Source organism: Canis lupus, chromosome 13 (assembly GCF_011100685.1).
Source record: "Canis lupus familiaris isolate Mischka breed German Shepherd chromosome 13, alternate assembly UU_Cfam_GSD_1.0, whole genome shotgun sequence".
NCBI lineage: Eukaryota > Metazoa > Chordata > Mammalia > Carnivora > Canidae > Canis > Canis lupus.
In genome coordinates this window covers 46,796,725-46,812,130 of record NC_049234.1, presented here as the reverse complement: position 1 = coordinate 46,812,130, position 15,406 = coordinate 46,796,725, and the positions used below count along the sequence as shown (strand labels likewise).

The window sequence follows — 15,406 nt, the reverse complement described above, 5'->3', positions numbered from 1 at the left end:
AGCAAACTCATGGACTCAGGAATTTTTCAAGAAAGGGGTTCATTTCCTCTTCTTGCTCCCCATCCCCTTGCAAAATAAAAACAGAAAACAACAAGCAAACAAACAATTCCATGGCACATCCATTGTCCACATTCTTTTTTTTTTTTAAGATTTATTTATTTATTTATTCATGAGAGACAGAGAGGCAGAGACACAGGCAGAGGGAGAAGCAGGCTCCATTCAGGGAGGCTGATGTGGGATTTGATCCCAGGTCTCCAGGATCAAGCCCTGGGCCAAAGACAGGTGCTAAACCGCTGAGCCACCCAGGGATCCCCCCCATTGTCCACATTCTTATATTAAAGCTGATTTACCTCTGCTAACTTTGATATAAGAGTTCAGGATCCCCTTATTACAAAAAAAAAAATGATTCAGAGTTGCTTTGTTGAACAGATGGCATATCCAAAGTGCACAGTTTGTTTGAAAAATAGTTTTTTTATGTTCCTTGTGTTCATCCTTCAAGTTCATGGCCATCACCCATCACCACCTGAGAGTACTTAGTACTTAGGATAACTAAAAGGGAGAATAAATCCTGCTTGCTTTGAACACAACCCAAGGTTCACTGTATGTTCCTGTACTGGCCAATGCTAATCAGCTCTTCCCCACTCCTCCCCTCTTTTGTGCTTATAAATCAAGAGCCCTCAGTATTAGTCACCACAAAAGAGATAATTAGTGAGTACAACCTGCTACCTTCATAGATCATTCTGTGCCTTGGATTCAAGCTAAGCCAAGAAACTGGAGCAAGCAGCATCACACAATTATGAGTTGCTTTAGCAGAACATTTTTTATTCAAGGCATATGAGTCTGGACGTTTAAATCTAGATTCTGTACCCACCCCCAACCCCAGCTGTCATAAAGACAGCTACGATATGAGGCAAAGGGAAGGTTACTTACCCATTTTATAAGGTTTTCTTTTCCTAGACTAAAACATGTGACTCTGGAACCCCAAGGACTTGGAACAGCAATGATTTCTTAATGGTATGCTCTTTAGATTGAGATATTTTAAATATCCTCCACATGAATGCGGCAGCAAAATAAGATGTCCCTTTGTTCCATTGGGATGTGCTATATCCTCCCAAGAAGCCATGGCTTGTGCCCTTACCAGCCATTTGTCCAACTGGAAAATTCATTTCCTGCTCTGGCCGGGCACATGGTCAAGGGCATTGCTGCCCCCAAGAAAAGAAAGGCTGTTCCCAGTCCAACTTAATAGTCTAGGAACTTCCTTCCCATGCATTGCTAACCAAATATTGTTGGCTTGTGTAGAAGTGTTCCACTCATGTATTTATGACTTTGGAGCTGTTCAAATGCATGCTGGCTTTTATTTTTTCCATCACACAGTGATTCTTCCAATTTTTTTAGTTTCCCGTATCAACTACTTTGCTATTTTTAAGCAGAACAATTTTAAGCCAAAGTAGCTAATCAGAACAGTAAAACCTTACCAATTCATGCAAACAGCTTAAACTCTTTCAGTGAGGGGAAAGACTAGCATTAAAAACTGGAGGCCTGTTTCATCTTTTAGAAGATAAGGATATAGGATTGTATAACCAAAGTCCTTTTCTACTAATATTAAAACCACATTTCAAATAAAATAAAATAAAATAAAATAAAATAAAATAAAATAAAACCACATTTCATCAAATCTAAGATGCCGTTGTTCATAAGAAACATATTTTATGTACCAACAGCTTTAAAAATTGACTGGTTAAATTATTTTAAAACACCTTTAAAGATTTCCCTGCAGTGTGTGGATTGGTCACGTCAGACGCTTATGGTTTTGAAATCCATTCAGACAAATTTGGTGACCTCTCCTGCCCTCTAGTTGTATTGTTTGGCATGAAATAGGCCAGTCCTTTTGAATGATCTCAGTAACAAAATATAACACCACTTTTTTTTTTATCTCCTTGGGGACATCTTCCTTTATAAGCAAATAAAGCATTTCCTTGTCTCTTTACAAGAAAATATAGCATTGCTGTCTTCCTCCTGACAATGAATATTTGCTTTATCAACATCAAACTTACATGCCACTGCTGTTTTTAGAGACTTCTATATATACAGTTAACTTTTCTTTTCAGTGCTGAACCATAATGTAATCTTTTCTAAGAAAGACATCGAATGGCAAGTAAATTCAACGACGTAGCACAAAGAATGGACACAACTCAATGGAAGTTACAAGATGGTCACCTGTGACTGTGTTTGCCCTGCTCAGATAATGACCTCTGCATCATGGCTGCAGCTTTGCAGTAGAAGCTACAGGACTCCCTCCATCACCCGTGCATTTCTAATCTCAGGATGTTAGAGTATGAACAAACAGGCATCCTAGAATGGATCCAACTATGGAAGTAGCTACAATCTTGTGATGACATACCGTATATCTGGCAGGGTTCTAAAATCTTGGCAAGACCTAATATTGACCCGACCTCACAGCAGCCCTAGACGTATGTGCAGATGAGGACATTTAACCAGGTTAACAAAATTGCCCCAGATTACACAGGTAAATTTCAGAGCAAGGATTCTGATGCAGAAAATAAGTCATTCTATCCACCAGCTCTATGTTTCAACAGGTCATGTAAATCGTGTGCATATCAACTGTAGACTGCTGTTTGATTCCTTTGACCTGTAAGAACATGAAGAAACATCACTTCAAATAGGCTTTCAAAGGATCTGTGTTTAAAATAGCTCAACCTAGTAAATTGAACACCAATAAAAAATTAAAAAAATAAAATAAAATAAAATCAGAAATAAAAAAAAATAAAAAAAATAAAAAATAGCTCAACCTTGGGCAGCCCGGGTGGCTCAGCGGTTTAGTGCCGCCATCCCGGGGCTGATCCTGGACACCCAGGATCGAGTCCCACATCGGGCTCCCTGCATGGAGCCTGCTTCTCCCTCTGTCTGTGTCTCTGTCTCTCTCTCTGTCTCTATGAATAAATAAATAAAATTTTTTAAATAAATAAAAAATAAAATAGTTCAACCACAGATTTTCTTTTTTTCTTTTCTTTTCTTTCTTTTTTTTTTTAACCACAGAAGATTTTCTGTAAGGAACTGATAAAAAATAATTTATTATTAGTCCATCCATTATAAGCAAATGGACATTTCTTAAAGGGACTCACCCATATGATTTCTGCTTTCCAACAATTGTGGGAGCTGATGTGACTGTCCACTGCCACTTGCTCACCACAGTAGGATGAGATGATCAACTTGTCACTATTTTCTGACCAAAACGCTACCTAAGAGCTGAAATGACTTTCTCAGTGACACGTAGATGTACATTCACAGCAAAATATGGACCTAAATCAGCTTATACCTTGGCCTCCTGGCCCTGGGGTCTGCTCTTTAACATGGAGAGTGAATGGTTATAGACGATTACCATTTCCTTTCTTAAAGACCATGAATGTAGTTTTCCTTTCCTAATGTTGGAAGACATGAGAATGAATAAGATTTTAGTACACAGGAGCCCCCGGCCCCTGGTTCTGGCCAGCAGCCCAGAGGTAGAGCATGGAAGTCAGCAAGCTTGCCTCTAGAGAATACTGATGCTAAGTAAACCCCTGTGGCTTTGTGGCGATGGCAATTCTGTTTCCATGGACAGTTAAATACGGAATCTGGGAGGAGCTTTGTATTTATGTTCAGTGCTTTGGAAACCAAACCCAAAAGAAAGGACTGAGTGTGACTAAGGACTTTTGTGGTCAAAATAAACACCAACAGGAGGGAATGACCAAGTCCACAGTTGAAGACTGCCAGCCTCAAGCTCTGGCCTTGTAGATACCAGTGTAGAGAGAGCTTTAAGAGAATGCAAAAATCATCTTTTGGCATTTTTTTTCTGAAGCCACTAAATCATTTAGCTGATGAGTGTATATTGAGTACCTCCCTGTGATAAAGGGAGTGGGGGGGAGCAAACATAGGAGCAAACAACTCACGTTGCAAGTGCAACAAGCATGTATACTTGAAGAAGCCTGGTTGAACAATGAGCAAAGCCACATTTTCTGACCTCCCACTGGTTTTTGTTACAGCTGTAAAGGTGCTTCCCACTACGGCCTGACCAAAGACAAGAAGAGGCGCTCTCAAGATGGCTGCCCCGATGGCTGCGTGAGCCTCACGGCAACAGCTCTCTCCCCAGAGGTCTCTGCCGCTGCCACCGTCTCCTTGGTGACAAATGAGCCTGGCCTAGACAACCCTGCCTACGTGTCCACCGTGGAGGATGGTCAGCCAGCAGACAGCCCATTGGACTCTGGCCGGAGCAACCGAACTAGGGGTGAGTCAAACGGGTGGTTGTCTGGGAACAGGCTCCTTGCCTTGAGATTGCCCTCTGTGGAATACTTACTGTAGAGAGTTCTAGAAATGTTTTTTTAAAGGGGAAATCATTCTGGTAGTTTTGGCAGCAATCCAACGTCCAATCCTCCAAAGTGAAATGAAACCACAAGTACCTCAGATCATTAAAAACGTGTAATCGAACTTGGTGGAAGGAGCCAAGCCAGGGCCGATGATTTACCACTGCCAGTGTCGGCACCTTCCCATCCCTGCTGCTCGAGAGAAGTGCTGCGACGTTCAGCCCAGCAAAAGAGAAAAGCAGGTTTTTAAACAATCCATACATGTTTCATTGTAGAAAACTGAGACCGCGCAGGGAAGCAAATTACCACCTAGGAGTGATCACCGTTCTTGTGCTGTTGTATATATATGTGACCAGACGTGTAGATAAAAGCAGATTTCTGTGAATGTATAGCTGCTGTTTCTCCTTGTCTCTTGTCCTCAGCACGGCCCTTTGAGCGATCCACGATCAGAAGCAGATCTTTTAAAAAAATCAACCGAGCTCTGAGTGTTCTTCGAAGGACAAAGAGCGGAAGTGCAGTTGCCAACCAAGCTGACCAGGGCAGGGAAAATTCTGAAGACACCACTGCCCCCGAAGGTAAGTGAGCTCCCTGTGGGCCTGGACGTGGGCGAGGCCTCCAGGATGACCTCAGGGGTGATGACAACCTGACCCCGCCCACTTTCTAGGACCCCACCTTTCTAGGACAAGGGCATAAGATTTTTCTTTTTTTACCTTGACTAGACTACTTCTTACATAAGTAGCTAAAGGCAGAAATGATTCTCCTCTTTTTACAGAGGTTGAGCAAGTAGGTTTTGAAGCCCTGACCTCCAGGTGCTAGCTTCACACATATAAGAAATAATAATAATTAAATGAAGAGCATTTAGAACAGTGGCTGGGGGAATCCCTGGGTGGCGCAGCGGTTTGGCGCCTGCCTTTGGCCCAGGGCGCGATCCTGGAGACCCGGGATCGAATCCCACGTCGGGCTCCCGGTGCATGGAGCCTGCTTCTCCCTCTGCCTGTGTCTCTGCCTCTCTCTCTCTCTCTCTCTCTCTCTCTCTCTCACAGTGTGCCTATCATAAATAAATAAAAATTAAAAAAAATAGAACAGTGGCTGGCATGCAGTAAATAAGTTCTTATAACTTATAAGATATAAGTTCTTATGACGACTATGCATAATGTGTGGTTCTGAGTGTGTTTGTCCACGCAACCAATTTATTTAATGCTCAGAACAAATCTAGAAGTGGCTGCTATTATTATTACCCTCTTTTACAGATGAGAAAATCGAGGCACAGAGAGATTACCTAGCTTGCCCCGAATTACCTTGCTTAACTTTGAATCCAGGTAGCATGGCTCTAGAGTCCAGGCTCTGTTGGATCTTAGATCCTACGTGTTTTTGCTAATAAAAATGCAGCTAGGAAATATTTTCTTTTTATCTTCTATTAGAGCTTCAGAGCAATGACAATAGCTTTTCAAAAAAAATGGAGCTTTCTTGGGTGCCAGGTAATGTTTGTCCTCAGTCATTTAGAGGTCACATGTCAAGGGATAGGGCTGATGATTCTCATTTTGCAGATGAAGCAACTGAGACCCAGAGAGTAACTAGCCCAAAGTCCCCCAGCTAGAAAATGACATCCGACTGTCACTCAGGCTTTCTGGCTCCAGAGCCCACTCTGTCAACTGCCGGGTTACGTGCCCTCTCCTCCTAGGGGGTTGAGAGGCCAATCCCCCACCACGGTCTTTATCATGACTTCAGGGAATCCATGAGCTGTCCTAGAGAAGCCCTCTTGCTCACCTGTCACCTCTCCCCCCACTGCACGCACACACACACACACACACACGCATGCACACACACTGCATGTTCTCACTACTCTGAGCTTTACAGTCCTGTGAATATTTCCAGGCTGTTGTTCAATTTTCACTCCCACACGCCTTCTGCAGCCACTCGAATTCCTCCTTCCAGGCTCTGTGTAGGCTTGGCCTCCTCTTAGAAGCCCCCCTGATTCCCTCAGTCCTCTTTCCCTTGTGTTCTCGACGCGCCTGCATCGTTATTATAGCAAATGTCACCTTTCATTGCAACTGCGTCTGTAAGAGCAGGGGTTCTTTGGTGACTGTTTGCATCCTCAAGGTGAAGTGTGATATCTGGCACATATTATGGCGTTCGCCGAATGTGCAGTGACTATAGGATTACAACTTCCTTTCTGCCAGTCCTCCCTCTTATGAAAGGGTCCTGAGCTTTCTAAAGTTTTCTTCTGCCTGGATATAAGATCGGTTTGTGTGTTTATTGCAGAAATCTTTCTGAGCAGAGGTTACTGTGTGTGAAGTACTGGCCTGGGCTCTATGATTTTATACAAAGATTATAAAATCCAGTTCCTGGCTTTGAGAGGCTCGTTCATGACTGGAAGAAAATAAAATACCAGGAAGACTGAGCTGTAAACAAATGGCAGCGGCAGCCCCAGAAAAGGAGCATCACTTCGGAGCAGGGCAGCATAACCCACGTTTAAGGGGCAGTTTATGACCTGGATGGGCATTGGGATCTAGACTGGGTGTAAGAAAGCAGTGGGAGATGAGATTAAGACTAGACTGGAAGGGTCCTAGATGCCTCTCTGGGGTCTTGATTTGGGGCAGTGAGCACACCTGAAAGCTTTTGCACAGTGCAAAACTGCAGCATCTGTGTCCCAGGAAGATGGGGATGGCTGCCAAAGTAGGTGTGCAGGGGCCTGAGAGCAGGAGAGAATGGGTTTCTTCGGATGCTCCAGGGGTATATAGGGTGAGGTGCTAAAGACTCAACAACACTGGCTGGTAGTGATGGTCTTTTCAGGATTCAAAAAAAAGGCAACCAACCTTTCCAAAATGGCCTTCAAGTCTCATTGCTTCAGCAACTTGTGGTTGGGCCTGTGAACTCGCATGGCATGGTGTATCCATCCGTCATGGGGAAAGAGGCTCCGCTGCTTATTGGCTGTGTGACCCTGGCCAGGTTACTTAACTTCTCTGAGGTCCAGCATTCTGTCCTCTAAAAAGCAGGGATAATAATAATCTGCTTCATAGGATTGTTGTAACGACAAACCCCCCCAAATATGCATGCAACTGGCTAGCTCAATGCCTGGCACATAATAAACACTCAGTAAATAACGTATCCCTAGTCCTTTGGTGAGGACACGATACTCAGCAACTCTGTTTCATTCCAGACCAGTACAAATTTGGCAGTTGGATTTGTTGTTGTCATTTTAGGTTTTATTTATATGAGAGAATCTCAAGCAGACTTTCTGCTGAGCATGGAGCCTGATGAGGGGTCCATCCCATGACCCCAGGATCGTGACCTGAGCCAAAATCAAGAGTGGGATGCCCAACCGACTGAGCCACCGAGGCACCCTCCCCAAAAATTATTTTAATGCTTCGAGGTCACTAGGGTCTCATTGGCGTGGCTCTAATTCACGTTATGTAAAAGGACAACTGGGTGTGCCCTTTCACACTCTCAAATCAAATGCCCTGAGTAGTTTAGGTTTGGGAGGATGGTTTCTGTAAATCTCTTGGGGATGGGGGAGGAGCCGACAGGGAGGCAAAGGGGAGCACGAATCAGCAGCAGCTTTGATGATTATTTCTAAATCTTTGTCCAAAGTGATTTTTTTTTTTAAATCGCCATTGCCTGTCACCAGACCTGTTCCAACAAATGCTTATGGTAACGCCTACTTAATGTAATCAAAGTAGTTTAAACATTAATTGAAAGCAATCACCCAAGTACTGTTAGCACCAGGAACTGACGGATTAAGGCCGCTGCCCACAGCCTGCCAGCAAAGCCAATCTTACATTAAATTACATCCCAGCGGAGGTTAAGGACGCGCATTTGCAACGTCTCAGGCTTCCTCTGGCTGCTAAATTGCTTTGTTGATCATGTCCTACGGTACTTTGAAGTCATTTTAATTCTTTCTGTATTGTTCCTGGAGAGTTGAGCACTTCTTAATGAACTCATAGTTCATTAGGGAAAATGGACTAAGGTCATGGGTTTTGAAAACAGGGCTCATTATGCAGAGCCAGACCTGCTGTTTCCCCCCTTCCCAGCTGACTTAATGAAGAGAGAATCTTAGGGCAGAGGCAGCTGTCGGCAGCTAGAGGAGACAAAAGCATCCCGCCCACCGCATCCAAACTCAGCAACCAGGGAGGAGCCGCCGGCGCCACCAAACCAGGTGCAGCCTGCCTGGCATCCCACGGTGCCCCTTCTGCACACTTCTGTGCAGACAGTGCTGGCTTATGGGTCTCTCCGGCGAGTCCCCCGTGGGACCCTTGTGAATCCCTGGTTGTTCCAAAACCCCAGGGAGGTGACAGGACGGCAGGTCACCTGGAGCCCTAGGGTGTGACTGGCTCTGACGGCCACCTTACATTGCAGCCTCCAGCAGACCAGGTCACTTCCCCACTCTCAGCTCAAACGCCCTCACATGCAGAATAAAGCCGCACTATGGTGTCTGTTGCTGTTAAACCAGACGACTAAGGAAGCTCTTCTGCATGTGGGCCCAGTGGTGGGGTCGGGTTGGGGTGGGGTGCGGTGGAGGCTGGTGTTGAAGGGACCCGGGAAGGATTTCATGGGGAAAGAAGAGTCTTCCATTCAAAGGTAAAGTCTGAGCTCTCTGCATCTCCTGTTAGCTCTGAGTTCAGCAATCCCGCCAGAGCAGGGATGAGCCTCCAGATGCCACCACCTCTCCTTGGTCAGGGATCGGGCTGGCTGACTTCCCTTTATTGACAGCAATGTCTGGGAGGGAGGCCTGGGAGTGCCCTGAGCCTGAAGAGCAGGGACTGCCGGGGAGAAATCTTCAAAATGGCCTGAGAAAGCAGAAAAGCTGGTTTGGTCTGTTCTGTCCCTCGACAGGGAGGCGCTGAGCCTGTGGTCTCTCCCTTAGTGACCCTTCGTCCTCATGCACCCCTCCACCCTCAGGAGGCTCTGGCCTGCGCTCGTGATCTGTACACACAGCCACAGGACAGCTGCAAACAGTGTCCTCAGAGATCTTAGGGTCCCGGGGGAGGATGAATGAAATGAGCATGAATGACAACAGAGGGCTCAGTGCTGGGGAGAAATACAAGCTTTTGGGGTGGGGGGTGGGGGGCGGAATGGGATGTTTGGACAGAGCAGGGCAAGAGGGACCAAGGTAGAGCTTAATTGAAAGGGATCATTTCATGCGAGTCTTGAAGGAAAAATTGGGTCTAGGCCTAGAATGAAAAACATTCCAGGCAGAGAAACCGATGCTGGCAAGGAGGCAGGAAAATGGAAAACATGTATGAGGAACGATGAATAGTTTAGTTTGGCTGACACCAAGGTTTGGCAAGAAGAGGAGGGCTTGGAAATGTCTGCCGGGTGGGTGTCTTAAATAAATACTGTCTTTGTCCATTTTAGTCTTTCCAAGGTTGTATCACCTGATTCCAGATGGTGAAATTACAAGCGTCAAGATCAATCGAGTGGATCCCAACGAAAGCCTCTCCATTAGGCTCGTGGGAGGCAGCGAAACCCCACTGGTCCACATCATCATCCAGCACATTTACCGCGACGGGGTGATTGCCAGGGACGGCCGGCTGCTGCCAGGAGACATCATCCTGAAGGTAGGCCGCAGTCGTGGTGGGGCCGGGAAGAGGGGGCTTGCTAAAATCCCTTCGGAGCAAGTCAGCGGATGGATGGAGGAAATGCCAGATGGATGGGAAGCGGTCACTTTCTAGGGTTGTCACGCCGATAGGGCTCTTTCCCTGAGAGTTGTCATTTAATGGAGATAGGTCTTTGCCCCTTCTGTCTTGTCCTTATAGCCTCTGCCTCTTTCTGGGTAAGAGTATTTCTGTCTCTGTCTTCCCCTCCTTCCTCGTCTCCCCTCCAGCTCCTGTCCCTGCTTCCCTTTCTCTACCTCCTTCTCTTCCTGTCTCCTTCCCAACCCCTCCTCCCACTTGAAGTAACCATAACATAAAAGAATATGAAACTGGAGCATCTATTTGTCTTCTCGTATTGTTTTTAGAGCAGGTTAATGGAACATGTCATCTTGGATCTGGTCACTCCCTTTCACACACCCCCCTTGTGGGAAACTTCCTGTAGCTTAATGGCCCTCCATGAGAAAACCCAAAAGGTGAGGCTAAGCTATTCCCACCAAGGCACTGACCTTCCAGGGCGGGCAGGAGGTGGAACAACACACCCTGGGCCTTGCTGTGCTCAGGGGCTTGGGTGAGAGGAAGGATGCTAGGGAAGACTCTTGAGCAGAAAGGACAAAGGGAGAGTTGTTCATCACACAGAGGTCGGACGTGCGGCGAGAGTGACAAGGAATCCCTCCCTGGCTGTAGACTCCCTGTCTGATACCCAGAGAAGAGTTTCATCCCGTTCAGGGGCCAGCTCCTGATACAGCGTGAGCTATTTCTCTGCCAAAAAAAAAATTATTATTATTATTATTATTATTATTATTATTATTATTATTTGGAATAAGAAAGCATTTAAAGCAGCGATCAAACCTCCCCCTGGTCTCTGGGGTAAAGCACAAGGCCGGGCCCGTCAACCTCTAGAGACAGTCCACAGTGCAGTCAGTGGACTCTACGTGGCTTCCCTCCAGAGGGAGGGAGTTGTTCTGCCCGGGAGGGTCACATAAGACATTCTGATTCTTAGGGCCTTCAGGTGGCCCTTGCAGGCCAAGGGCTGCCAGGACTGTCCTGCAGATGACCCCGGCCTGGGTGTGATGGGGGAAACGAGACACAGGATACATGACAGAGCGGAGCAAGGGCTTTAAGCTCACCTGTGCTTGGATACAAGTGGTGAGGCTTGTCTGTGCACGCGAGCCTTCATCCATCCCTGGAGAGGCAGAAAAAAAAAAAAATGATGATTGTGTCCTGCAGGAAGACCTCTTAAAATCTCACTCTGAGCCTCCTCTATCAATTGGCTGCAAGTACAAGAAATCCGACCCAACCACAGAAGTTCAAGAAGGCTGTCTCTCTCCTGTGGGGCCCCGGTCCTGCAGACCCTGCGCAGAGTGTGGGGCTGCTGCGAGATGGTTTTCTTGCAAAGCAGTGACTCCCGCTAGGGGCTGAGCCTTCCGGCTGGGCCTGCTTAGCCAGAGTAATTAAAACCAGAAAGCCCCATGGGGCATCAGCCCTGCAGATAATTAATGAGGCACAAATTAGAGGGCCGAGCCCGAGGACGTGTAAGTAGCATAATAAAGTGATCCAGCCTTTCAGTAAGAGGGCCTGGGAGCTCATGCCTATCAGTTTGCTTGAAACTATACAGAGATTTTTTTTTTCCCTTTTTTGTTGAGAACATGGGCAAAAGACCTCATAGGCAGCAACAAACTTCAGACCACACACATGCACCCATGCACGCACATACCTGCACACACACGCTTGCACGCGCACACATGTGCAGTGGCAGGGCCCGGAAGTTCCAGCAGAGAGATGACCCCAGGAGAAAAATTCACCTGGAGGTTTTGGGGAAGAAAGTGTCAGCTCAGTTTAATCTGAACAGCATTTTCGTGTAACCATTTGACCTTCAATGGGAAATTTTCTTCTTTTGCCTTTTCCTTTTTCTTTCTTTTTTTCTATCCACTCCCCACCCCGAGCCCCTTCCCTGAACACCAAGTTGGGCAAGCAACATAAAGGAGGGCTGGGACTGCGTAAATACACCTGGGGCATGTGCAGGGACAGGCTGAAGAGGGAGAGGCCAGCAGAAGGTGCAGGGAACAGGAGGAAAGTGGGGTTAGAAGTCCTGTTGGAAGATGGGCGGGGAGGGGTCTTTGGAATATTTGGACAGAGGAGAAGGTGACAAACCAGAGGGGTCTTTCAGGAGGGGTCCTGCTGATGCTGTGGGGCCGGGCCTTGCAGGAAGGGTTGTTGTGGCAGGTGGGGCTGGCTGATTGGCTCTAGCTTCGGGTCCCCCCCACTGTCCGCCTCCCCATCCAGGTCAACGGGATGGACATCAGCAACGTACCTCACAACTATGCCCTGCACCTCCTGCGGCAGCCGTGCCAGGTGCTGCGGCTCACGGTGCTGCGTGAGCAGAAGTTCCAGAGCCGGAGCAGCGGACAGGCCCTGGATGCCTACGGGCCCCGCAGTGACACCTTTCATGTGATTCTCAACAAGAGCAGCCCCGAGGAGCAGCTGGGAATAAAACTGGTGCGTAGGGTGGATGAGCCCGGGGTGTACATCTTCAACGTGTTGGACGGCGGTGTGGCGGACAGACACGGTCAGCTGGAGGAGAACGACCGTGTGTTGGCCATCAACGGACACGACCTTCGGTACGGCAGCCCAGAAAGTGCGGCTCACCTGATTCAGGTGAGTCACGGGTCATTGCCAAGATCCTGGTTAGCACCTGTCAGCGTAAGTGGGATGCTCGTTACCCTGACCTACCCGCCCTCTGACGACCGTGTGTGACATGCAGTGGCCCCCTTCCCAGGAGTCAAGACTGAAGGGCCAGGTAGGAACATTACTCCAGCAAAAGATGTGTCTCAGGCCCACGGCCATTCCCTCAGTGTTGCCAGCCATCCGATCTGAGTGCCCACGTAGGGGTTGTAACCTAACCAGGTGAAGGTCACTTAAGATCAGCAGCGTTGTGTCATCCTTGGACCCAGTCTGTTATTTGCAGACCCAGGGGTCATTCACATCCATTCTGGACACTTCCAAGACACCTAGGGGTACTAACTCCCATAAGAAGCAGTGCCATGTGCCCTCCAGGAATCCTGTGGATGGAGACCACTGTGGGATTGGCTAAGGCTGAGCCTCCTCTCAATGGCTAAGTCCAGCCTTCTTGGAAAGCCCATGGGAACTCAAGTATGAATCTATCAGAAGGGCCCTAGAAAGAGAGGCATACAAGTGATGTTCCCGATAGCCTGACATTGGTTCAAATGAATTCACTTTCCTGACTGGCATAGCATCATCAAGCCCTAGCCTGGGTCTTGTTGTCTTTGGCTAGGTCACCATGTTTTTCCAACATTTAATGAGCTGCCATCTTTATTCTTAGGACAGGCTTTGTTGTGGGCTCTTGTACTCTAATTCATTTATTCACTCCCTTTAGCCAAGATGTATTAAGTTTCTGCTACTCAGCCAGCCACGGTGTCAGGTACAGAGAACATAGAGATGGTGGCCTCTTAGGCTGCTCTCTCGAAGGAGCCCAAATCTAGTACAGGGGATGGACTTTCTGTAAATAATTGCCATAGGATATGTTAGTACTATAATGTTGTTTCAGATGGAGAGATTTTTCTTGCATGGGCCTAGGAATTCTTTACAGGAAAATATCTTGAACTTGGGGCTTTGAGGAATCAGTAGAAATTCTCTAGGTAGACAAGGCAGGGAGGGTCATTTTAAGGCAATACACCACAAAGGAACATTTCCCTGGAAGGTGGTCTGGAAAAGCATTAATACCTGGAGCGTGGTGTCTATTATAAAAAGCAGCCGTAGCAAGGCAGGGTTGGGAGGCAAGGACCAGATCCTGCGGAGTTTTATTAGCCACTCTAAGAAGCTCAGACTTTATCCTCAAGGCCATGGGGATGTCCCTGGAAGGGTTTAAGAAAGGAAGTGACATGATTTTCTAGATCTCTCTAGAGGTAGTAGAAAGCTGATAGGGGAGGGGCCCGATTAGAGGCCTTATCGTATGAAGCGTTTGCAATTACCCGGCACACCACGTCAGCTTCCAATTAAAGTATTAATACTTCAAGAAGAGACAGCGAGTCAGCAGCAGTAGTTGACTAAACCTTGTACCAAGCTCCGCGGAGGATGATAATCAGAAGACATAGAGTACTTTCGAGAACTTGGTCGCTTACGCACACACACAAAACTCCCTACCCTGGGTTCCGGCCATGGAGTTCCTGCAGGTGTTCACAAGTCTCTTCATTGTCGTGTGTGTGGTATCTTCTCCTTCTTCCCAAGGAGAACCAAGGAGTGTGTGCTACTGTCCTTTTAGGTGTGGACGGCCTGAGGCAAAGAGTGCAAGGAGACTTACCCTACGTCCTCTGTCCACCAGGATAGGAAGCACATGGGCTGTCCCACTCTTGAGGTGATGCTTAACGTGATGGATGTTTATCTGCCTAACAGGCCCTGAGGCCATAGTCTGTGGAGCAGGTGGAGAAGAAAATCAAGAGTTATGAGGCATTTCCCCTCTTGAGTTGATGCCATGCATTCCCAAACCCGCATGCCCGGCTTTAACTTCTCTGAACACCATACTCGTGTAACCAACTCCCTACTTGGTATCTCCATGTGAATATTTTCAAATATTCAAACTTCAAACTTCATATCTAAAACCAAATCCTTGACTTCTCTCTACTCCTTGTCAAACCTGCCCTTTCCAGGTTTCCATCCTCTTCCAGTCTCTAGGAATGGCACAATTTATGCAGCTATTTGGGCCAGAAGATTTTCTCACTTTCTTCAACATGCTCTTTTTGGAATCCATTTCTCACTACCTCCATGGCATCCATGAGCCATGCTACCACCAGCACGGTCTCTGCGAGAGCCCTCCCAACTGGCCTCCTTGCCTCCGCACATGACTTCCTACCTCTGCTCTCTACAAGGCAGTTAGACGGCCACTCTACAAAATCAGTCCTATCCTGTCACTCCCACACTCAGCTCTCCGATGCTTCCCAAGACACCTAGATTAAAATCTCCAAATATTAGCAGTGGCCTTCAGAGCCATATGTAATTTGACCTTTAGTTATTTTTCCAACTTCATTTTGTAAGCAAAGTAGAGGATTTCTAGTATTCTCGCTCTTGTCTTAGCATGCTCAGTCACAGTACCCCCTTGCTACTACTCCTCAAACATTTCAAGAGCTCTTTCACCTCAAGGTTGATGTTCTTGCTATCCCTCTGACTAGAAGAATCTTCCAAATATCTTACTGCCATGCTTCATACGGGTATCCTCAAACGTCACCTCAGAGAGGCCTTCACCAACAATCCCACTTAAGATAGCTTCTCCATCCCAGCTCTACATCCTTTATGGAATATGCTTTATTTTTTCCTACCAGTGAATTACTTTATTACCTGTTGGCCTAGTGCAGAATAATACAGTAGAGTATTGTGACTCAAGCACTTAGAGAAATGTCTGGCAAGAACAGCCACTCAATAAATGTTTGTTGAATGAGTGCA

At 46.9% G+C, this 15,406-nt stretch overlaps 1 protein-coding gene across 6 annotated transcripts in view; it reads left to right on the top strand.

Moving 5' to 3' along the window:
• Positions 1–15,406, top strand: part of LNX1 (ligand of numb-protein X 1) — a 174,853-nt gene that overhangs the window by 135,041 nt on the left and 24,406 nt on the right. For all 6 annotated transcript variants that reach the window (XM_038556092.1, XM_038556094.1, XM_038556093.1 and 3 more), the window contains 4 exons: positions 4,041–4,282; positions 4,781–4,933; positions 9,714–9,916; positions 12,236–12,607. In XM_038556092.1, coding sequence (XP_038412020.1) covers positions 4,041–4,282; positions 4,781–4,933; positions 9,714–9,916; positions 12,236–12,607 — 970 coding nt within the window. The remainder of the gene's footprint in view (positions 1–4,040; positions 4,283–4,780; positions 4,934–9,713; positions 9,917–12,235; positions 12,608–15,406) is intronic.